Source organism: Leuresthes tenuis, unplaced genomic scaffold, assembly GCF_036924035.1.
Source record: "Leuresthes tenuis unplaced genomic scaffold, fLeuTen1.0.hap1 SCAF_2, whole genome shotgun sequence".
Lineage (NCBI taxonomy): Eukaryota > Metazoa > Chordata > Actinopteri > Atheriniformes > Atherinopsidae > Leuresthes > Leuresthes tenuis.
Window position 1 is genome coordinate 2,468,504 of NW_027325356.1, and position 23,158 is coordinate 2,491,661.

The 23,158-nt window shown below is 44.9% G+C and overlaps 1 protein-coding gene across 7 annotated transcripts in view; it reads right to left on the reverse strand.

Moving 5' to 3' along the window:
* LOC140301408 (serine/threonine-protein kinase BRSK2-like) overlaps nt 1-23,158 on the reverse strand; it is a 181,510-nt gene that overhangs the window by 33,754 nt on the left and 124,598 nt on the right. For 5 of the 7 annotated variants that reach the window (XR_011914911.1, XM_072379831.1, XM_072379832.1 and 2 more), the window contains exons 8-14: nt 16,203-16,349; nt 14,135-14,166; nt 13,317-13,481; nt 13,004-13,101; nt 11,037-11,187; nt 6,465-6,524; nt 359-419 (exon numbers count right to left, since the gene is read on the reverse strand). Coding sequence is in view for 6 of the 7 variants with exons in the window: in XM_072379831.1 (XP_072235932.1) it covers nt 359-419; nt 6,465-6,524; nt 11,037-11,187; nt 13,004-13,101; nt 13,317-13,481; nt 14,135-14,166; nt 16,203-16,349 (714 nt within the window). In the remaining variant the exon portion in view is untranslated. The remainder of the gene's footprint in view (nt 1-358; nt 420-6,464; nt 6,525-11,036; nt 11,188-13,003; nt 13,102-13,316; nt 13,482-14,134; nt 14,167-16,202; nt 16,350-23,158) is intronic. The other 2 variants (XM_072379830.1, XM_072379829.1) reach the window with 1 other exon arrangement.

Here is a 23,158-nt window from a genome sequence, read left to right on the forward strand (position 1 = left end):
AAGCAGCCGGCGTCCTTGCTGAGGGTTGGATTTAAGAAATGCACGGCGCAGTGGATCGATTCTTCCACTAATCTGCAGCTGCATGCAGGACGAACCTGTTCTGTGTGGTTATTAATCACCGGATCTCAGCTTCATCTGAAGCTGGTCACAGAACAACCTGGATGAGAAGCTGAGCTTAAGAAATCTGGATCATGAAGCTTTTCTCTGTGGAAATCCTCACATTATGACAGTTTTTCCTGCTCTACGTTCAACAGGCTCATGATGAAGTCTGCAGTGGTGATGAGAGGCTGAGGTGAGACAGCATGCCAGCAGAGCCAGCCGGCGCAGTGCATTGTGGGAAACGGGGACGGACACTTACCCGGGGACTGCTGAGGGGGCTGGTGGACAGACCGGAGGACGCTCCGCTGATCGACCGTGACCTACACACACAAAGTAAGATCAATACTCAGAAAGCGAGCAACAAGCTGAAGGAAACTGAAACAAAGGCACAACACGTGGTTACAGGAACGTCTTTTAAGCTCTTATCACGCCGGCTGTCGGCCGTGAAGCTGCAGATGTTTGTGGAGCAGCTGTTTCTCATGTGCAGGAACATTTATTCTCTCATGGGTTGTTTTAAGGAAACAACTTTGTGGATTTTGTAAAGATTAAAATGACTCAGCAGCTGTTTCTGCTCTGAGCCAAACTGACCGGTGAATTCATATATCATGTAAATGTAATTTATTTATAGAGCCCTTTACAACAATATATTTCGGTTTACAGCAGATAATAAATAAAGAAAAGAATAAGTAAGAAACAATAAAATACAGCAAAATTGAATAAGACAATATAAAAGAGTCATGGTATTAAAATCCATCTGAAATAAGCATGTTTTAGCCTAGATTTAAGGAGGTTATTCCAGATGTTTCCCAGAGGAGGAGCTTTCTCTGTTTTCTACCTGCAGATGTTTTTTCCTCCAAAAGGTTTGTTTCTGACACTTAATTCTTCCAACCAAAGCAAAAGCAGCCGATGCTGCCACATCCTGCAGTTTATTCTCTACAAACCAGAGGAAGGAGGAAGTCACCTGCAGAGGTTTCTCTTAAAAAGCTTCACCTTTGTTTGGCTGTGAATGGAAGCCCGGCTGAAGTCAACAGGTGTTCCTCAGAGCTCTCAAATATGAATAACTGCCTGACTTAGTGTCAAAGTTAATAAATACTTCAGACATGTCAGCGTTTTAAGCGCACACACACACACACACACACACACACACACACACACACACACACACACACACGATATGCGTCAAATGCTAAATTCATTAGCATTTCTCTTTTCTTCCCTTCATGAGCTTTTCCATTTACGTGTCATTAACTTTTCATATTTCCCTCCTTCTCCTCCACGCTTTTCCCAAATGTCCTCACACACACGTGCACACACACGTGCACACACACACGTGCACACACACAGACAGACCACTGTCACCAAAAACCAGACAGACCTGCTGATATCTTTGAGGACTTTGGGATTTAATTGCCCAAAGACAATTTGGCTTTGTGGGGAGTTAGAAATGAAAACAGTAAATCATAATTAAATATGCTTGAACTCAAACACACACACACATATATCTGTACATGAGAGATGACTTTAAAACAGCTTTTACTGCTGTTCTGTCATCGTCTGTCTTTATTTTCAGCTCAAACCGCCCCTGGTGCCACTTGCAGTATGTTTCTTTTTAATTGTATTTTCATCAGAATCTCTTCTTCTGCTTCTCTGAACATCTTATAGGTATGAATAAAATATATATATCCATAATAAAAACATTAATGGTTGAACTCCAGGCGCTTCATGCTTGTATCACATCATTTAAAGGCACTGATTTGATTTATTTTCTGCTATAAGGACTAAATAAATTGCATTTACGCTGGTCCTCTTATCTTATATGTGCTTATATGTGGAGCTGTGGAGACATTTTCCAAATTCTTACATTAAAACCCTTAAAAAATGTGCTGCGTTGTTCCATAATTAAAGTGAGTGAACCCCAGAGCTACGCTAATGATTCAGGGAAGAACTGTGGCCCAATCAGCTGAGCAGAGCCTTCACTATACTTTAAGTTATTCCATTTTAGCACACAAAAGTGCAATAAATACACTTCAAAATCTGATTTTCTACTATTTAATTCCAACTAAAACATACTTAACAATAGTTAAGGTCCACAAAAGTGCAATAAATACACTTCAAATTCTGATTCTCTACAATTTAATTACAACTAAAACATACTTAACAATAGTTAAGGTCCACAAAAGTGCAATAAATACACTTCAAATTCTGATTTTCTACTATTTAACCCCTAATTAACAACAGTTATAGTCCAGTTAACTCATCATTACCACGCTTTGCCACAAGTGCGCTCAGATATGATGAAACTCGGCACATTTATTTCTCTCCTTGGTTTTACCTGCTTTATTTACACTTAATGTGAGTCTGCTTTGCTGACTAATACTGAGGAAGTGTGAAGGAGACTGTCAGCCACTTCAGCAAATGAGATTCTATTAACATTCAACTCATTAACTGCGACTTCCATCCAGTCCAAAAGTCAGGAAGCTGCAGCCGGCGGCGTATGAAACTAACTGAATGAATTCCTGGTTCCTCGTGTGTTTGTGGAGGAGAACCAAACAAGCTTCATTTTATGGATCTCCCCAATTAGATGATGAGTGAGATAAAGAGCTATTGAGTGTGACTGGAAGCCTACTTTCCATCTCCTGTTTGTGCTCCATCTGCATTCTTGCCAATTAATTTATGCTAATCTCCATCCGGGCTGCATATCCACCCAGAAACACGGGGAGGCTGCAGCAACACGGGGAGGCTGCAGCAACACGGGGAGGCTGCAGCAACACGGGGAGGCCGCAGCAACACGGGGAGGCTGCAGCAACACGGGGAGGCCGCAGCAACACGGGGAGGCTGCAGAAACACGGGGAGGCTGCAGAAACACGGGGAGGCTGCAGCAACACGGGGAGGCTGCAGCAACACGGGGAGGCTGCAGCAACACGGGGAGGCTGCAGCAACACGGGGAGGCTGCAGCAACACGGGGAGGCTGCAGCAACACGGGGAGGCTGCAGAAACACGGGGAGGCTGCAGAAACACGGGGAGGCTGCAGCAACACGGGGAGGCTGCAGCAACACAGGGAGGCTGCAACACAGGGAGGCTGCAGCAACACAGGGAGGCTGCAGCAACACGGGGAGGCTGCAGCAACACGGGGAGGCTGCAGCAACACGGGGAGGCTGCAGCCACAGCAACACGGGGAGGCTGCAGCAACACGGGGAGGCTGCAGAAACACAGGGAGGCTGCAGAAACACAGGGAGGCTGCAGCAACACGGGGAGGCTGCAGCAACACGGGGAGGCTGCAGCCACAGCAACACAGGGAGGCTGCAGCAACACGGGGAGGCTGCAGCCACAGCAACACAGGGAGGCTGCAGCAACACGGGGAGGCTGCAGAAACACAGGGAGGCTGCAGAAACACAGGGAGGCTGCAGCAACACGGGGAGGCTGCAGCAACACGGGGAGGCTGCAGCAACACGGGGAGGCTGCAGCCACACAGGGAGGCTGCAGCAACACGGGGAGGCTGCAGCAACACGGGGAGGCTGCAGCAACACAGGGAGGCTGCAGCAACATAGGGAGGCTGCAGCAACACAGGCAGGCTGCAGCAACACAGGCAGGCCGCAGCAACACGGGGAGGCTGCAGCAACACGGGGAGGCTGCAGCAACACGGGGAGGCTGCAGCAACACTGGGAGGCTGCAGCAACACAGGGAGGCTGCAGCAACACTGGGAGGCTGCAGCAACACGGGGAGGCTGCAGCAACACGGGGAGGCTGCAGCAACACAGAGAGGCTGCAGCAACACGGGGAGGCTGCAGAAACACGGGGAGGCTGCAGCAACACTGGGAGGCTGCAGCAACACGGGGAGGCTGCAGCAACACGGGGAGGCTGCAGCAACACGGGGAGGCTGCAGCAACACAGGGAGGCTGCAGCAACACTGGGAGGCTGCAGCAACACGGGGAGGCTGCAGCAACACGGGGAGGCTGCAGCAACACAGGGAGGCTGCAGCAACACAGGGAGGCTGCAGCAACACAGAGAGGCTGCAGCAACACGGGGAGGCTGCAGCAACACGGGGAGGCTGCAGAAACACAGGGAGGCTGCAGCAACACTGGGAGGCTGCAGCAACACGGGGAGGCTGCAGAAACACAGGGAGGCTGCAGCAACACGGGGAGGCTGCAGCAACACGGGGAGGCTGCAGCGACACAGGGAGGCTGCAGCAACACAGGGAGGCTGCAGCAACCCTGACAGCTCATCCTCAGAGGTTCCCAGAGAAAACGGGTGATGCACAGAGCAAAATAACCCCGCCTGCACACACACACCGATGACGAGCAGTCAAGATGTTCGGCATGAAAAAAGTAAGGCTGGGGAGGGAGAGGAGGAGGCAGGAAATTGACCTAAAATTTCAGTTTGCCTCCTGAGGGCTGCGGAGCAACGTCAAAGAGGACGTCGGTGCAGAGAGGAACGTATTCTGCTCCCCCCACGCAAATGAGATGCAGTTTCAGATCGGTGTGACCTCTTTCCTGCTTCAAAATTACCACCAGCATCACGCTGAGTGTTGATAGTCGACACACAGCCGGGGGAAGTGAGTGAAAAAGCAGCAAAGCAGGATTTAATAAGGCCACATTCAACATTTCAATGCTAATCATTCAGGGTTTCGCTAATTCCACTTCCCTCTGACCAACTCGCCCTCTTTCTCTCTTGTGATTGGCTGGATGCAGTCACATGGGTCTGTATAAAGCCAGAGGGGGGGGGGGGGGGGGGGGGGGTGCCGTGGTCTCTCCAACCTGACCACGTTTTTGCTTTTCTGTGACAGTTTTTGCTTCTTTTCGGTAAGTTTGTGGGTTTCAAAGTTCGACTCTGACGGCTCGGCCCTTGTGAGTCTTGGTTTTATTGAGCATTAATCTGAACTAGAAAAAAAGCTGTTCCTGCGAAACAGCTGTGAGAATGCTTTTTAAGTTGAATGGGATCAGTTGAACATGCTCAAAAAGCTGAATCTAGTGAAAATTTATTAGAAAAAATCAAGTGAGTAATAGTTAAAATGGCTTCAGTGTAATATACAGCAGGGAGTGGAAGAGTGATGTCATCAGTGATGTCATCAGTGATAGCAATGTTTGTCAACAGCTGCAGCTCTCTCCCTGTATAACCTGCAGAAATTGCTTTTTTGGATACTATGACCTCCTGTGAGAAAACTGGAAGAGCGAGGAAAATAATTTGAAGACCGTAAGAAGCAGAAGGCTTGGAGGAATGCGGCAATGTAGTTTTTATTTCAATGGAGTGAAAGAAATTTAAACGGCAGCGAGTTGAACACAGTTGAACCTGTCTCTGGTGTCAGACCAAATTTCCTTTGGAGTTAGTGAGAGAAATTGAAACGTTTCTCTGGCTTCAAGGCTCATAGCTGAAATTCTGTAAATGTGAGCTATTTAGTAGTTACATCAGCTGAAAGAGGACAAGTGTACTTACATTTTAAGGTATAATTTGTTTGTCTGAGTTAAACAGTATTAAAGTTAGAGGAATTTGTTTGAATATCAGAAAAAGTTAAAATGATCAGTCTGCCACTCTAATCTTCTCATTCATAAAAATCAAGAAGGAGCAAAAAAAGTTTTTTAAACTGTCCTATTTCAAAATTGGCTTAATATTTGAAAAAGCTGAATCATTTGGTAATAGCTGAATGTCTTGTGAACATTTTAAAGTTTGAATGGTGTCTCCAGCTGAATGTATGTTGAACTAGTTAGGTTGGAAAGAGGAGGAAGTTTTTGAAGAGTTGAAAGAAATTTCCATTCATTTGAATTAAAAGTATAAAAGATATCAACACCAAAAGTAATAGCATAAATCTCCTGAAGGAGCTGAACGTTTTGATACCAAAATTGTTGAAATCGGTGAAAGATTGCAGGAGTAGTTAAGTGCCAAAAAAGAGAAACAGGAAAACAATAGTGAGAATGCCTTAAAGCATTCTCACTATTAAACTTCCTTTGAATTGCTGCCCCTCCATCCTGGTTCTATATGTGATGTTATGGAGGCACGTTCGACCACATGTGTGAACATCTGGGCTCTCAGTGGCAAGAGGAGGCCTAAATAACATCATGCTAGTCGTTCGGTGCTTTACGTCCCGTAAAGTCTCACAAACTGGCTGTTTTACTGTGTGCACCTTTCTTTTTCAGCAGAAATATAAGTGAAATGTGAAAAAATCTTTTTAAATTCGACTCTCTCACTGATTCTTTGACAGAAAAACAAAAAAACCCATCAAAGACGGACTTCTACAATATAGGAAACCAACAACATGCCACATTAAAAAGTGAAAGAAACACAGGTGAAGAGCAAAAAAAGGGAATTACGAATGAACAGAAGAAGACAAAATGACACATCACAGGAAGTGAGATTAATAGTGCAGACCAGTACCTTTCCTCCTTGCTGCAGTTAGCGTTTGTGATATCCAAGCTTTTACTGAAAACTGATTTGCTAAAAAGGGGGCAGACAGAAAAATCAGGAGACAGAAAGGGAGTCACATGAGGGAGTCCTAAAGTCCAGCATGCTGCACAGAACCCGAAGCAAAGACTCAGCACCGAGACATGAAACTAAACAAAAGAGCAAAGTGAAACGCATGCACACCACCAGACAACTGAGAAGAGAACCATGCTCCAGGTGCACGTTCACGGCGTGCACGTTTTCACAAGTTCAGTCTGAGCTGAATCATCACCGAGGAGACGGAAATAAACCAGCTCCTGCTTTTCGAATCTGCCTCAAAACGCGTCGGAGCTGCAAAACACGCCAGTAAAAAGCTAAATGGACCGTTACCCGGGCAACGGAACGGCGCACGTACGGCGTGAAAGTGAAGCTCCGCCCATCAGTATGTCAGAGCCACTCAAAGTATATCACCAACATGGGATATTTCAATGATTATTATTAAAATATCAACACTTTTTCCATTTCTTTCTGTTTATTTAACATTTTGAAACAAAAGTTAGACTAAAACAGCCTCAAAATGTATGAATTTAATGCGTTTCAGGATGTTTTTGGTAAACTTAATAATGATAAATCGGCTCTGATGACCTCATCAGCCTCAGCAGCACAAACACGAGGAGTTCGGTGCATTTAAAGGACTAATTCATTATTAACTGGTTAATATACAGATTACAGAGGCGTTGCTACTTCTCAACAGTCACAGTGAGCAGAGTTTAGAATAAGGACTCAGAAAAGCTCGAATTTTCAGTCTGGACTGGTGTTTTTAATCTTCTCTCACTGACAACATGGCCGACTCAGGGCAGCCCTCCGTGGACAGAAGTCAACTTCAACATGAGCAGAACTCCATCTTCAGTTTCAAACACTTCAAACAGCATGAAGTGAAAGACTGAAGTCGCCTAATGAGCCTCAGTCCGTAAATCTTCAGGGTTTTGTCGTTATCGCAGCTCTGTGGTCTCAGCTGTCCACTCTGCACATGCTGATTATTTTCTCTGCAACTGAACATCTCGACTAAAGCTGGAGGAAACTGTCGTCTTAAATGAAGACTTTCAGGAATGATTTAAAGTTAAATAACTTTACTGAGGATAATGAGGATTAGGAAGGATGTCAGAGCTGATTCACAGGCCTTTACAGAACTGTCATGTGACCAGATTTTCACCCCATTAGCAATGACACGACATCTTCAACATGAACATCAAATAAAAACCTACAAACACAGACTCTCCTCTCATAAAACTCCTTGAACTGCTTCTGCCATAACTTTTCAGAGTGGGATCAAAGCTGCTCCTGGAGGAGATGGAAGTTAAAAATGATCTCGCTCTGTTTTAAACTTTTTGCAAAGCGATGGCACATTTCCAAGTGCAGTGTGTGGGATTTCAGTGGCACTGCATCTTTAAAGGTGCAGTGTGTGGGATTTCAGTGGCCACTGCATCTTTAAAGGTGCAGTGTGTGGGATTTCAGTGGCGACTGCATCTTTAAAGGTGCAGTGTGTGGGATTTCAGTGGCCACTGCATCTTTAAAGGTGCAGTGTGTGGGATTTCAGTGGCACTGCATCTTTAAAGGTGCAGTGTGTGGGATTTCAGTGGCGACTGCATCTTTAAAGGTGCAGTGTGTGGGATTTCAGTGGTAACTGCATCTTTAAAGGTGCAGTGTGTGGGATTTCAATGGCCACTGCATCTTTAAAGGTGCAGTGTGTGGGATTTCAATGGCCACTGCATGTTTAAAGGGGCAGTGTGTGGGATTGCAGTGGTAACTACATCTTTAAAGGTGCAGTGTGTGGGATTTCAGTGGCGACTGCATCTTTAAAGGTGCAGTGTGTGGGATTTCAGTGGCGACTGCATCTTTAAAGGTGCAGTGTGTGGGATTTCAATGGCCACTGCATGTTTAAAGGTGCAGTGTGTGGGATTTTAGTGGCCACTGCATCTTTAAAGGTGCAGTGTGTGGGATTTCAGTGGCGGCTGCATCTTTAAAGGTGCAGTGTGTGGGATTTCAGTGGCGACTGCATCTTTAAAGGTGCAGTGTGTGGGATTTCAGTGGCCACTGCATCTTTAAAGGTGCAGTGTGTGGGATTTCAGTGGCCACTGCATCTTTAAAGGTGCAGTGTGTGGGATTTCAGTGGCACTGCATCTTTAAAGGTGCAGTGTGTGGGATTTCAGTGGCCACTGCATCTTTAAAGGTGCAGTGTGTGGGATTTCAGTGGCGACTGCATCTTTAAAGGTGCAGTGTGTGGGATTTCAGTGGCCACTGCATCTTTAAAGGTGCAGTGTGTGGGATTTCAGTGGCACTGCATCTTTAAAGGTGCAGTGTGTGGGATTTCAGTGGTAACTGCATCTTTAAAGGTGCAGTGTGTGGGATTTCAATGGCCACTGCATCTTTAAAGGTGCAGTGTGTGGGATTTCAGTGGCGACTGCATCTTTAAAGGTGCAGTGTGTGGGATTTCAGTGGCGACTGCATCTTTAAAGGTGCAGGGTGTGGGATTTCAGTGGCACTGCATCTTTAAAAGGTGCAGTGTGTGGGATTTCAGTGATGACTGCATCTTTAAAGGTGCAGCGTGTGGGATTTCAGTGGCGACTGCATCTTTAAAGGTGCAGTGTGTGGGATTTCAGTGGCGACTGCGTCTTTAAAGGTGCAGTGTGTGGGATTTCAGTGGTAACTGCATCTTTAAAAGGTGCAGTGTGTGGGATTTCAGTGGCGACTGTATCTTTAAAGGTGCAGGGTGTGGGATTTCAGTGGCACTGCATCTTTAAAAGGTGCAGTGTGTGGGATTTCAGTGAAGACTGCATCTTTAAAGGTGCAGCGTGTGGGATTTCAGTGGTGACTGCATCTTTAAAAGGTGCAGCGTGTGGGATTTCAGTGGCGACTGCATCTTTAAAGGTGCAGTGTGTGGGATTTCAGTGGCGACTGCATCTTTAAAGGTGCAGTGTGTGGGATTTCAGTGGCGACTGCATCTTTAAAGGTGCAGTGTGTGGGATTTCAGTGGCGATTACATCTTTAAAGGTGCAGCGTGTGGGATATCAGTGGCCACTGCATGTTTAAAGGTGCAGCGTGTGGGATTTCAGTGGCGACTGCATCTTTAAAGGTGCAGTGTGTGGGATTTCAGTGGCGACTGCATCTTTAAAGGTGCAGTGTGTGGGATTTCAGTGGCACTGCATCTTTAAAGGTGCAGTGTGTGGGATTTCAGTGTCGACTGCGTCTTTAAAGGTGCAGTGTGTGGGATTTCAGTGGCGACTGCATCTTTAAAGGTGCAGTGTGTGGGATTTCAGTGGCACTGCATCTTTAAAAGGTGCAGTGTGTGGGATTTCAGTGGCGACCTCATCTTTAAAGGTGCAGCGTGTGGGATTTCAGTGGCGACTGCATCTTTAAAGGTGCAGTGTGTGGGATTTCAGTGGCGACTGCATCTTTAAAGGTGCAGTGTGTGGGATTTCAGTGGCACTGCATCTTTAAAGGTGCAGTGTGTGGGATTTCAGTGTCGACTGCGTCTTTAAAGGTGCAGCGTGTGGGATTTCAGTGGCAACTGCGTCTTTAAAGGTGCAGTGTGTGGGATTTCAGTGGCAACTGCATCTTTAAAGGTGCAGTGTGTTGGATTTCAGTGGCGACTGCATTTTTAAAGGTGCAGCGTGTGGGATTTCAGTGGCGACTGCATTTTTAAAGGTGCAGCGTGTGGGATTTCAGTGGCGACTGCATTTTTAAAGGTGCAACGTGTGGGATTTCAGTGGCACTGCATCTTTAAAGGTGCAGTGTGTGGGATTTCAGTGGCAACTGCATCTTTATAGGTGCAGTGTGTGGGATTTACTGTCATCTCGTGGAAAAAATTAAGATTGCAACCAACTGAATCCCCTTCGCCTCACCTTGTAAACTGCCACAAAAACAAAAGGCCCTCTGTAGAGTCAGTGTTTGTCCCCTCTTGGCTTCCGTAGAAACGTGGTGATGCAACAAAGTGGACATGCACCATCTGAATAATGGACCACCAGAAAAATAGCCAATCTTGCTATGTTGTATTTGCCGGTCCCAGCAGGACGTCCACCACAGAATAACCTCGTCCTCTTCCCCCGCATGCTCCATGCACACCTGAGAGTCCTATTCATGCATTTTTACAGCTGTAATGATGTTCCACCAGAGCTAAGAGCGGGACCGTTAGTCTCTGGCAGAACTTGAAACAGGAGTTAATGTCAGACCCGGCGTGATGGGCACATCCTGAACTGGCAGAGACAGAAGAAGGCGTCATGTATTTAACTGCAGTTCAATGAAGCAGGGAAAGACTCGCAGCTGTGGAGAGACGGCGCTCAGCGAAGTGAGCTGAAGGCGTATCCAGGATAAACACAATGTGTGTGATCATTTGACAAAAACATCCAGTCACATTACGATGAAGTGTTGCTCAGCTCTACCTCCTTCCCGTTTTTCCTGAACTGTGTTTAAATACATTATTTATCACACCTGATAATCACAAGTCATTACCGATACTTTGATCCTGTGGAGTTTGCTCATGCACACGTGCAGCTCTCTGCGTCTTACCTCTGACCGTGGGTCGCCATGTCGATGGCTCGCCGTACCGGTACGGGGGATCCTCCCTCCGTGACGGTCAGCACCTCCATGGACTTCCTCTCCGGCCTCCGCTTGCCATGACGGCTCAGCATGGGCGAGTCCACGCGCTTCCTGGGGGGGTCTGCAGGTAGCGTCAAGGTGGGGAAAAACAAGAGCAAGAAAGCGTTAAAGAAAATGATCAATTTACCAATGAAAAGCCAACTGACTTTGCAATAATGCGTCAGGAGAGAAATGTCATAAGAGGTTGATTAATACCTCGGTTTAAATATGCAATGAATAATTTACTGACAAATAAATAATATGGGAGGAAAGCAAAGCACTCTAAACTATCCATTATGCAGTCTCCATTTTCCTGGTGCAGCGTTTAAAAGATGGAGGATGGAATAACTTGGCATCATAATGAGATCCCCACAGAATTAGATAAACCTACACACACACACACACATATATATATATATATATATATATATTCGTGTTTAAAGGCAGTTTCTTCTCACACTGTCGTTGGGTTTCTGTCTCTAAACAGTTTGATTTGCTTTGTCTTTCACTTCTAAGGTTTTATGCACGAGAACATCATAAAAAACGATGATCTGGTCTTTATCAGGTCCAAACATGAGGTAAATACAGCCTCAGATGAACAAAAGTGCATGAATACATGACATATTACACTGTGTCACGATGCATTTCGTATAAGAACGAAGCCAGATGTGGAAGTGTGTGAAAAACAAAGAGAAACCCGCTTGTTTGGCGATTCTGATCATCACCCTTTATGTTTATGTTGTTTCTGTTTCTGTATTTATCAGACGCTTTTATCCAAAGCGACTTACAAATGAAGATATAACAGCTTTATAAAAAGCTAACAATAAGCTACATAGAAGGAACCCAGGAGTCCGACTCTGTCAGAGGGGACAGAGCAGAGATAGGGTGCAGGCATAGAAGGAAGTGCAGAAAGATAAAGTGCAGAGATAGAGGGGGGAGGGAAGTACAAGGTAAGTGCTGGGATAGGAGATGCTCTCTGAAGAGCTGGGTTTTCAGGAGCTTCTTGAAGATAGACAGGGACGCCCCTGTTCTGGTAGCGCTCGGTAGGTCATTCCACCATCGTGGGACGACACATGAACAGAGTTTGGATTGTCTTAGGCGTGGTGTAGGAGCTGCTAGACGACAATCCTGGGACCAACGGAGGGACCCAGTTGGGACAGAAGCCTTTGCAAGAGCATTCAAGTAGATGGAGCCGTTCCATTAAGCTCTTTGTAGCTAACATCAGGGACTTGAACCTGATGCGGGCGGCTAAGGGCAGCCAGAGGAGCTCAATGAACAGAGGGGGGGCGTGTTCTTTTAGGCTGATCCAAGACCAGACGCACCGCCGCGTTCTGGACCATCTGCAGAGGTTTCACAGGCTGGAGACCAGTTAGGAAACCAGTTAGGAGACCAGTTAGGAGACCAGTTAGGAGACCAGTTAGGAAACCAGTTAGGAAACCAGTTAGGAAACCAGTTAGGAGACCAGTTAGGAGACCAGTTAGGAAACCAGTTAGGAAACCAGTTAGGAAACCAGTTAGGAGACCAGTTAGGAAACCAGTTAGGAAACCAGTTAGGAGACCAGTTAGGAAACCAGTTAGGAAACCAGTTAGGAAACCAGTTAGGAGACCAGTTAGGAGACCAGTTAGGAGACCAGTTAGGAAACCAGTTAGGAGACCAGTTAGGAGAGGTAGGTTAGCTGTTCTCCAAAGAATGGTGGAAGGAGAAGCTTAGCTTAGAATGTTCAGCCCAAACAGACACAAACACGAGCTGTTTTACAGGTTTCTGAGGTCAGAAAACAGAAGTCCTTACAGTCATTTACAGCTAAATTACGTTGGAAATACAGACAATCTGTTATGGGGGTCACTGCATGTCAAACATTTCCTTCTGAGCCAGGCTGCAGCTCAGCTGGACTGGCGTACCGATCTCGTTGCGTGGCGGCAGGTTCTGGTCCTCGTGGCTGGGATATCTCTCCTTCCGATCCAGCAGCAGGAAGTAGATCATCTTCTCCTGGTTGCCTCTGCAGAGAGAAGACAGATCTTCATGAGCTGCGAGCCTGCTGCTTAAGAGTGGGAGGGAAAGATGCTCCATCATCACAGGACATAAGAAATAGAAGAATTCATCAAACTGACAACTTCTGGATCCTTCTCATACATTTCCCTGTCCCACCCCCCCTCCCTCCTTTTTCAATCTGCTTCCTTCTGGCTCCCTCCACCCTTCCTGGCCGTCACTCACTCCTCCGACAGCAGGTCCTTGGTCAGCTTCTCCTTGTCTCTGAAGCAGCCCAGAGAGTGCATGCTCTCCAGGACGTCGGGGTCGATCTCCTCGGCTGACGCCAGCGTCCTGATGGCCACCTTCCTGGGGACGGGCTGCTCGGGCTCAGGCTCGTTCTTTCCAGCCCTGCAACACCAAACGCACAGTAGACCAAAACCTGCTAAAACCAGACTGCACATCAAAGAGAAAGATGATCTGACATAGGAGGAGCGGTTCCTCGTTCAGCTCATCAAAGTTTGAGCCGCTACGACCTCGTTAAGCTAACGGGGAGACGTCTCACTCTTCTGTTGGACCCCGATTTATTATAAATATGTTCATACTTAGAACATCTGGATGTCGATCAGTGCAGAAAACATCAATTTAGCACTTAAAGTGGCTCAAAACGCCATAAAATCCAAAGAAAATCATGTTTACTTTCTCCAGACTCCAGAGAAATATCACGTTTTAACTTGAATTTATAGTTGTGTTACATATAAACTGCTTTTTACTTCCGTTTCAAATCAATACCATACTTCTGAGACCCAGAAAGAGTAAATCCATTAGAGATCAGAGGTCCATGAGGGGCGACATGTACGTCCTGATGTGTGAGCTGCTTTCCAACAAACAGAACTCTCACTCTCCAGACTAATGGCTTCTTCTGAGATGAGAGATGCCTTTGATGAGTGTATTTTCATTATTCTGCATCACCTGCTGCAACACTTGGTTAATCAGGCCAGACAATGTGCAAACAGATGCTCCACTCAGACAGAAGAGGAAGGAAAACGAAATGAAATACTCACAGGTACCACGTGTGCTTCTGGATCTGCTCTAACTGCAACAAGAAGCAGAAGAGGAGATAAACATTAATGACTTTTATTCATAAGCAGACCAAACAAAGAGACTCTGAAGCCTTTCAAAAAGAGTCTCAAAGGTGAGATTCATCTTTACTGAAAGAGAAAATCAAGACAAACAGCCTGAAGGATGAGGACCGACTCGGGTTTGGCAGATCGACGTCAGATTAACGGTGAAGAGCAGCTTTATGATTTTATGCTGCTTCAACAGGAACTCTCTTAAAAAGAAAAGACTCATGAGGAGCAAACAGACTTTTATCAGCCCATTTTCTTCCTTAAAGGGGAACTCTGGTGTTTTTAAACCTTATTTCTGGCATGAAATACGTTCATCTGCTCACTGAGAACAGTTTGGTGAAAGTCGGCGTCCTTCAGAAGATATTTAGATAACTGGAGATCCATATAACGGAGTGAACGGGGCTTAGAGGATGCAGCCTCTAAATAAGGCATTATCTGTCTTTATTTCACCAATACTTTAAGAAGAATGAATGAATGAACGTGTGCTATAGCTCTGTTAGCTCATAGCTGCTGTTATGTGGCTACTTGCAGCTATAGGAGAGCTAACGGAGGGATTTCTACACAGGCACTCTACTGGGACCACTTCATCCACACGCCCCCCTGCACCACAGTTTATTCACTCCGTGCTCTGTGACAGTCGGCTAACTTCACACAGAGTTTGCTGCTGATAGTTTTGTGCAACATGGCAGGATATTTATCAGATTTTGACGACGTGAACGACGACTTTGAGTAAGATGGACGTTCTTACCGGAGTGAATATAATATATATAAAAATATCACTTTAAGCTCAATTATTAGAAGTAAGAAAGGACAACAACACCGATAACTGTTAACTGTGCGACTTTCAGAATGAGCTAACCAATCAAAAGCATCCAAGTTTTCAACTAAAAGTTCAAATGAGGCTTGAAATGGGACTTTCATTCACTTGAGACTAAACAAAGCAAGAAAAAAAAGAAGTATATGACATTTAAACACATGCAGAAAGAGCTGTGCTGTGTAGAAAGCCTCTATAAGCCCCCCGATAGCAACAATAACAACAACACAGCAGCTATGAGCTAACAGAGCTATAGCACACGTTCATTCATTCATTCTTCTTAAAGTATTGGTGAAATAAAGACAGATAATGCCTTATTTAGAGGCTGCATCCTCTAAGCCCCGTTCACTCCGTTATATGGATCTCCAGTTATCTAAATATCTTCAGAAGGACGCCGACTTTCACCAAACTGTTCTCAGTGAGTAGATGAAGGTATTTCATGCCAGAAATAAGGTTTAAAAACACCGGAGTTCCCCTTTAAGAGATACTGTTGCCAACGTTACCCACAATGCAACCTGATGGGCAGCACAATTTAATGATTTCATGCTCTGAAGCATAAAAAAGCAGGAAGAAAACTGCAAAAATGTCACAAAGGAATGTGCGTTTTTTTTAATGAATGGAGCTTTCAGGAAGAGGAAGTTCAGTCTGAGTAATTATTTTCTGCCAGCGACCTGATTAATTATTCAAGTCTTATTTACACGTGTTTCTTTTTTAAAAACAGCTTTGTCCGTAGCTTTTGTAGCTCATTGGAAACGGATTGTTTCAGAAAACTTTGCCCATGAAGAAGAAACTCCGTTTGCAGCGTTTTAAGAAGGAGAGAGAGGCAGTTCTGGAAAGGATGGCGGCGACAACCTCGTCACCTGATTGGTCGATTTGTGCCCATCAGAGCTCAGCCAACAGCCTCTGCTTCCTGTTTACACTGGAGAGCTTCTGTGGTCAGAAGGTTTTATGAGTTAAAGTCCAGTTTGAGGACTTCTCAGCAGCCGAAGCGGATCGTTTGTGTGAATGTTTCTATTCTAAGCTGAGATGAATCTTTGGCCAGAGATGAGAAGATTGTCTGCAGAGTAGCTGCAGGGCCAGTCATGGTGCAGCTGAGCTAAATATATCCTGAGCAGCCCCAGAGGCAACAGTCCAGGCTGTAAAACTCAGCTCTGGTGGAGGATCTCAGCCCGTTCTGCAGCGACTTACCGTCAGCCTCTTCCCGGCGTCCACCTCGATCATGCCACGCAGAAGGTTCTGGCAGTCTGGAGGGATGAAGTGAGGCATGTGGAACACTCCCAGTTTCACCTTCTCCAGCAGGTTCCTCAGGTTGTCGTCATCGAAAGGCAGAGCGCCCTGAGAAAGAGCAGAGGGTCATCAGCAGGGAGGACGCAGGGCGGCGACGGCAAGGCAGGTTTATTTGTACGGCACAAATTCAACGACAAGGTGATTCAAAGTGCTTCACAGAGACATTAAAACAGAAGAAATAAAAAGCAGGATTTAGAATTTAAACAAAAGAAAGAAATAAGAACAATAGTTAAAATATGATCCGTTTTGAAACTCAAGCTTATTCAAAAGCAGCTGAAAATAGATGTTTCTTCAACCTGGACTTAAATCCTGAGAGTTTCAGCTGATCTGAGGCTTTCTGGGAGTTTGTTCCAGACATGTGGAGCATAGAAGCTGAATGCAGCTTCTCCAGGTCTGGTTCTGACTCTGGGAACTGATAAAGAACCGGATCCAGATGACCTTAGGGGTCTGGGAGGTTCATAGTGGGTCAGGAGGCATCATTTTACCATCAAAACGTAGGCAAGGCAAGTTTATTTGTACAATTCAACAACAAGGTGATTCAAAGTGCTTCACAGAGACATTAAAACAGAAGAAATAAAAAAAAAAAACATGATTTAAAATTTAAGCAAAAGAAAGAAATAAGAACAATAGATAAAATCAGAAAAAATTATATATGAAAGATAAAAGCAATAGTTAAAAACGTTTTGAAACTCAAGCTTATTCAAATGCAGCTGAAAATAGATGTTTCTCCAACCTGGACTTAAATCCTGAGAGTTTCAGCTGATCTGAGGCTTTCTGGGAGTTTGTTCCAGACATGTGGAGCATAGAAGCTGAATGCAGCTTCTCCAGGTCTGGTTCTGACTCTGGGAACTGATAAAGAACCGGATCCAGATGACCTGAGGGGTCTGGGAGGTTCATAGTGGGTCAGGAGGTCACTGATGCATTTTGGACCATTCAGAGCTTTATGGACCAGCATCAGAACTTTAAAGCCTATCCTCTGATGGACCGGCATCAGAACTTTAAAGTCTATCCTCTGATGGACCGGCATCAGAACTTTAAAGTCTATCCTCTGATGGACCGGCATCAGAACCTTAAAGTCTATCCTCTGATGGACCAGCATCAGAACTTTAAAGTCTATCCTCTGATGGACCGGCAGCCGGTGGAAAGACCTCACAGCTTTGAGATTGCTGTATTTTGTTCCATCACAGCTGCTCCCGGTAAGAATTTACTGAGCATTTTTACCTCTTTACATTCTCATTTGTGTTCTTAATCATTTTTTTGTACATTGCTGTGATTTTTCAGTGGTTAATTCTATTAAAACTGTCCTCATAAAAAATGTAGAGATCCATAAAAGGTGAATTTAATTAAACAGATCTTTTCCAGGTAAATATCTCAGCTGCGCTTCCCTCTCTGAGGTTTCAGTTTGTCTGCATTATATTGGTTTTATGCGCTTATTCTCTTGATAGAAACCCGTTTATATATCTATGCACTGTGAAAACCAGAGGATCTGAGAGCTTATCTGCTCAGTTATTCTGGTTTGTTCCAGTTGAAATACGGCTCTGTTTCCCTTTTAAATAATATGTGGATGTTTGTTCTCCTAAATAATATATCCATCCTTGATTCTCAACAGCAGCATCTCGTTTCCTACGTGTTCTTCTATCATTTATCTAAATAAATTAACTGAATTATGAGTGTTGGGACTGATTTAATCTGATTTTAATTTGCAAACTGGTAAAAGTTTGCCTGAAAAGGCCAATAACAGTAAAATGAACGCACTCTTTCCCGGTTTGAAAGTGTAGCTGCGGCTCTCTCTGCAGACCTTCTTACTGACACCTGCCTGTTGTCACGGAAACGGCATCAGTCGGTCATGATGAAGCAGTTTGATCTGCAGCCAGTCTGCTCAGCTTCTGAGTTTCTTTTTTAAAAACAGCTTTGTCCGTAGCTTTTGTAGCTCACTGGAAACGGATTGTTTCAGAAAACTTTGCCCATGAAGAAGAAACTCCGTTTGCAGCGTTATAAGAAGGAGAGAGACGCAGTTCTGGAAAGGATGGCGGCGACAACCTCGTCACCTGATTGGTCAATTTGTGCCCATCAGAGCTCAGCCAACAGCCCTCTGCTTCCTGTTTACACTGGAGAGCTTCTGTGGTCAGAAGGTTTTATGAGTTAAAGTCCAGTTTGAGGACTTCTCAGCAGCCGAAGCGGATCGTTTGTGTGAATGTTTCTATTCTAAGCTGAGATGAATCTTTGTTCCAGTTGAAATACGGCTCTGTTTCCCTTTTAAATAACATGTGGATGTTTGTCCTCCTAAATAATATATCCATCCTTGATTCTCAGCAGCAGCATCTTGTTTCCTACGTGTTCTTTTATCATTTATCTAAATAAATTAACTGAATTATGAGTGTTGGGACTGATTTAATCTGATTTTAATTTGCAAACTGGTAAAAGTTTGCCTGAAAAGGCCAATAACAGTAAAATGAACGCACTCTTTCCCGGTTTGAAAGTGTAGCTGCGGCTCTCTCTGCAGACCTTCTTACTGACACCTGCCTGTTGTCACGGAAACGGCATCAGTCACCGGAGTCGGTCATGATGAAGCAGTTTGATCTGCAGCCAGTCTGCTCAGCTTCTGTGTTTCTTTTTTAAAAACAGCTTTGTCCGTAGCTTTTGTAGCTCATTGGAAACGGATTGTTTCAGATAACTTTGCCCATGAAGAAGAAACTCCGTTTGCAGCGTTATAAGAAGTAGAGAGACGCAGTTCTGGAAAGGATGGCGGCGACAACCTCGTCACCTGATTGGTCGATTTGTGCCCATCAGAGCTCAGCCAACAGCCCTCTGCTTCCTGTTTACACTGGAGAGCTTCTGTGGTCAGAAGGTTTTATGAGTTAAAGTCCAGTTTGAGGACTTCTCAGCAGCCGAAGCGGATCGTTTGTGTGAATGTTTCTATTCTAAGCTGAGATGAATCTTTGTTCCAGTTGAAATACGGATCTGTTTCCCTTTTAAATAATATGTGGATGTTTGTTCTCCTAAATAATATATCCATCCTTGATTCTCAACAGCAGCATCTCGTTTCCCACGTGTTCTTTTATCATTTATCTAAATAAATTAACTGAATTATGAGTGTTGGGACTGATTTAATCTGATTTTAATTTGCAAACTGGTAAAAGTTTGCCTGAAAAGGCCAATAACAGTAAAATGAACGCACTCTTTCCCGGTTTGAAAGTGTAGCTGCGGCTCTCTCCGCAGACCTTCTTACTGACACCTGCCTGTTGTCACGGAAACGGCATCAGTCACCGGAGTCGGTCATGATGAAGCAGTTTGATCTGCAGCCAGTCTGCTCAGCTGCTGCTCCCCAGCTGGGGAGCGCGCTCAGTGACGTGATGACTGATGCCGCTTCCTGCTCGTTAGAAACGAGCCGGCCGGAGCCAGATGGCCGCCGACGCCGCGCACGTCGTCAATAGATACGTCTCTGTTTTCTTAATTAAGAAAAGAACACGCACATGTTCACAAACACACTAATTAACTTTCCACTCCGACAACTCAGCTGTCATTGTCACATTATGGAGGCGATGCGTGACTAAATGTTCGGAGGAAAAAGGGACGACGAACCAAGTTAGAAGACCTAAAAGCAGCAGGACTGACACAGAAAGCTGCAGAAACACTCATATCAGAGGCTTTTAAAGACTCCAGTTAGACTCCAGTTAGACTCCAGTTAGACTCCAGTTAGACTCCTAAAGGCTCCAGTTAGACTCCTAAAGGCTCCAGTTAGACTCATAAAGACTCCAGTTAGACTCCAGTTAGACTCCTAAAGACTCCAGTTAGACTCCTAAAGACTCCAGTTAGACTCCTAAAGACTCCAGTTAGACTCCTAAAGACTCCAGTTAGACTCCTAAAGACTCCAGTTAGACTCCAGTTAGACTCCAGTTAGACTCCAGTTAGACTCCAGTTAGACTCCAGTTAGACTCCAGTTAGACTCCTAAAGACTCCAGTTAGACTCCTAAAGACTCCAGTTAGACTCCTAAAGGCTCCAGTTAGACTCCTAAAGGCTCCAGTTAGACTCCTAAAGGCTCCAGTTAGACTCCTAAAGACTCCAGTTAGACTCCTAAAGACTCCAGTTAGACTCCAGTTAGACTCCTAAAGACTCCTAAAGACTCCTAAAGACTCCAGTTAGACTCCAGTTAGACTCCAGTTAGACTCCTAAAGACTCCTAAAGACTCCTAAAGACTCCAGTTAGACTCCAGTTAGACTCCAGTTAGACTCCAGTTAGACTCCTAAAGGCTCCAGTTAGACTCCTAAAGACTCCAGTTAGACTCCTAAAGACTCCAGTTAGACTCCAGTTAGACTCCTAAAGACTCCAGTTAGACTCCTAAAGACTCCAGTTAGACTCCAGTTAGACTCCTAAAGGCTCCAGTTAGACTCCTAAAGGCTCCAGTTAGACTCCTAAAGACTCCAGTTAGACTCCTAAAGACTCCAGTTAGACTCCTAAAGGCTCCAGTTAGACTCCTAAAGGCTCCAGTTAGACTCCTAAAGACTCCAGTTAGACTCCTAAAGACTCCAGTTAGACTCCTAAAGACTCCAGTTAGACTCCAGTTAGACTCCTAAAGACTCCAGTTAGACTCCTAAAGACTCCAGTTAGACTCCTAAAGACTCCAGTTAGACTCATAAAGACTCCAGTTAGACTCATAAAGACTCCAGTTAGACTCCAGTTAGACTCCTAAAGACTCCAGTTAGACTCCTAAAGACTCCAGTTAGACTCCAGTTAGACTCCAGTTAGACTCCAGTTAGACTCCAGTTAGACTCCAGTTAGACTCCTAAAGACTCCAGTTAGACTCCAGTTAGACTCCTAAAGGCTCCAGTTAGACTCCTAAAGACTCCAGTTAGACTCCTAAAGACTCCAGTTAGACTCCTAAAGACTCCAGTTAGACTCCTAAAGACTCCAGTTAGACTCCTAAAGACTCCAGTTAGACTCCAGTTAGACTCCTAAAGACTCAGTTAGACTCCAGTTAGACTCCTAAAGACTCCAGTTAGACTCCTAAAGACTCCAGTTAGACTCCAGTTAGACTCCAGTTAGACTCCAGTTAGACTCCAGTTAGACTCCAGTTAGACTCCAGTTAGACTCCTAAAGACTCCAGTTAGACTCCTAAAGACTCCAGTTAGACTCCTAAAGGCTCCAGTTAGACTCCTAAAGGCTCCAGTTAGACTCCTAAAGGCTCCAGTTAGACTCCTAAAGACTCCAGTTAGACTCCTAAAGACTCCAGTTAGACTCCAGTTAGACTCCTAAAGACTCCTAAAGACTCCTAAAGACTCCAGTTAGACTCCAGTTAGACTCCAGTTAGACTCCTAAAGACTCCTAAAGACTCCTAAAGACTCCAGTTAGACTCCAGTTAGACTCCAGTTAGACTCCAGTTAGACTCCAGTTAGACTCCAGTTAGACTCCTAAAGGCTCCAGTTAGACTCCTAAAGACTCCAGTTAGACTCCTAAAGACTCCAGTTAGACTCCAGTTAGACTCCTAAAGACTCCAGTTAGACTCCTAAAGACTCCAGTTAGACTCCAGTTAGACTCCTAAAGGCTCCAGTTAGACTCCTAAAGGCTCCAGTTAGACTCCTAAAGACTCCAGTTAGACTCCTAAAGACTCCAGTTAGACTCCTAAAGGCTCCAGTTAGACTCCTAAAGGCTCCAGTTAGACTCCTAAAGACTCCAGTTAGACTCCTAAAGACTCCAGTTAGACTCCTAAAGACTCCAGTTAGACTCCAGTTAGACTCCTAAAGACTCCAGTTAGACTCCTAAAGACTCCAGTTAGACTCCTAAAGACTCCAGTTAGACTCATAAAGACTCCAGTTAGACTCATAAAGACTCCAGTTAGACTCCAGTTAGACTCCTAAAGACTCCAGTTAGACTCCTAAAGACTCCAGTTAGACTCCAGTTAGACTCCAGTTAGACTCCAGTTAGACTCCAGTTAGACTCCTAAAGACTCCAGTTAGACTCCAGTTAGACTCCTAAAGGCTCCAGTTAGACTCCTAAAGACTCCAGTTAGACTCCTAAAGACTCCAGTTAGACTCCTAAAGACTCCAGTTAGACTCCTAAAGACTCCAGTTAGACTCCAGTTAGACTCCTAAAGACTCAGTTAGACTCCAGTTAGACTCCTAAAGGCTCCAGTTAGACTCCTAAAGACTCCAGTTAGACTCCTAAAGACTCCAGTTAGACTCCTAAAGACTCCAGTTAGACTCCTAAAGACTCCAGTTAGACTCCTAAAGACTCCAGTTAGACTCCTAAAGACTCCAGTTAGACTCATAAAGACTCCAGTTAGACTCCAGTTAGACTCCAGTTAGACTCCAGTTAGACTCCAGTTAGACTCCAGTTAGACTCCAGTTAGACTCCTAAAGGCTCCAGTTAGACTCCTAAAGACTCCAGTTAGACTCCTAAAGACTCCAGTTAGACTCCTAAAGACTCCAGTTAGACTCCAGTTAGACTCCTAAAGACTCAGTTAGACTCCAGTTAGACTCCTAAAGGCTCCAGTTAGACTCCTAAAGACTCCAGTTAGACTCCTAAAGACTCCAGTTAGACTCCTAAAGACTCCAGTTAGACTCCAGTTAGACTCCTAAAGACTCCAGTTAGACTCCTAAAGACTCCAGTTAGACTCCTAAAGACTCCAGTTAGACTCCTAAAGACTCAGTTAGACTCCTAAAGACTCCAGTTAGACTCCTAAAGACTCAGTTAGACTCCTAAAGACTCCAGTTAGACTCCTAAAGGCTCCAGTTAGACTCCTAAAGACTCCAGTTAGACTCCTAAAGACTCAGTTAGACTCCTAAAGACTCCAGTTAGACTCCTAAAGGCTCCAGTTAGACTCCTAAAGACTCAGTTTTCAGTCTGGGACTGTGGAAAT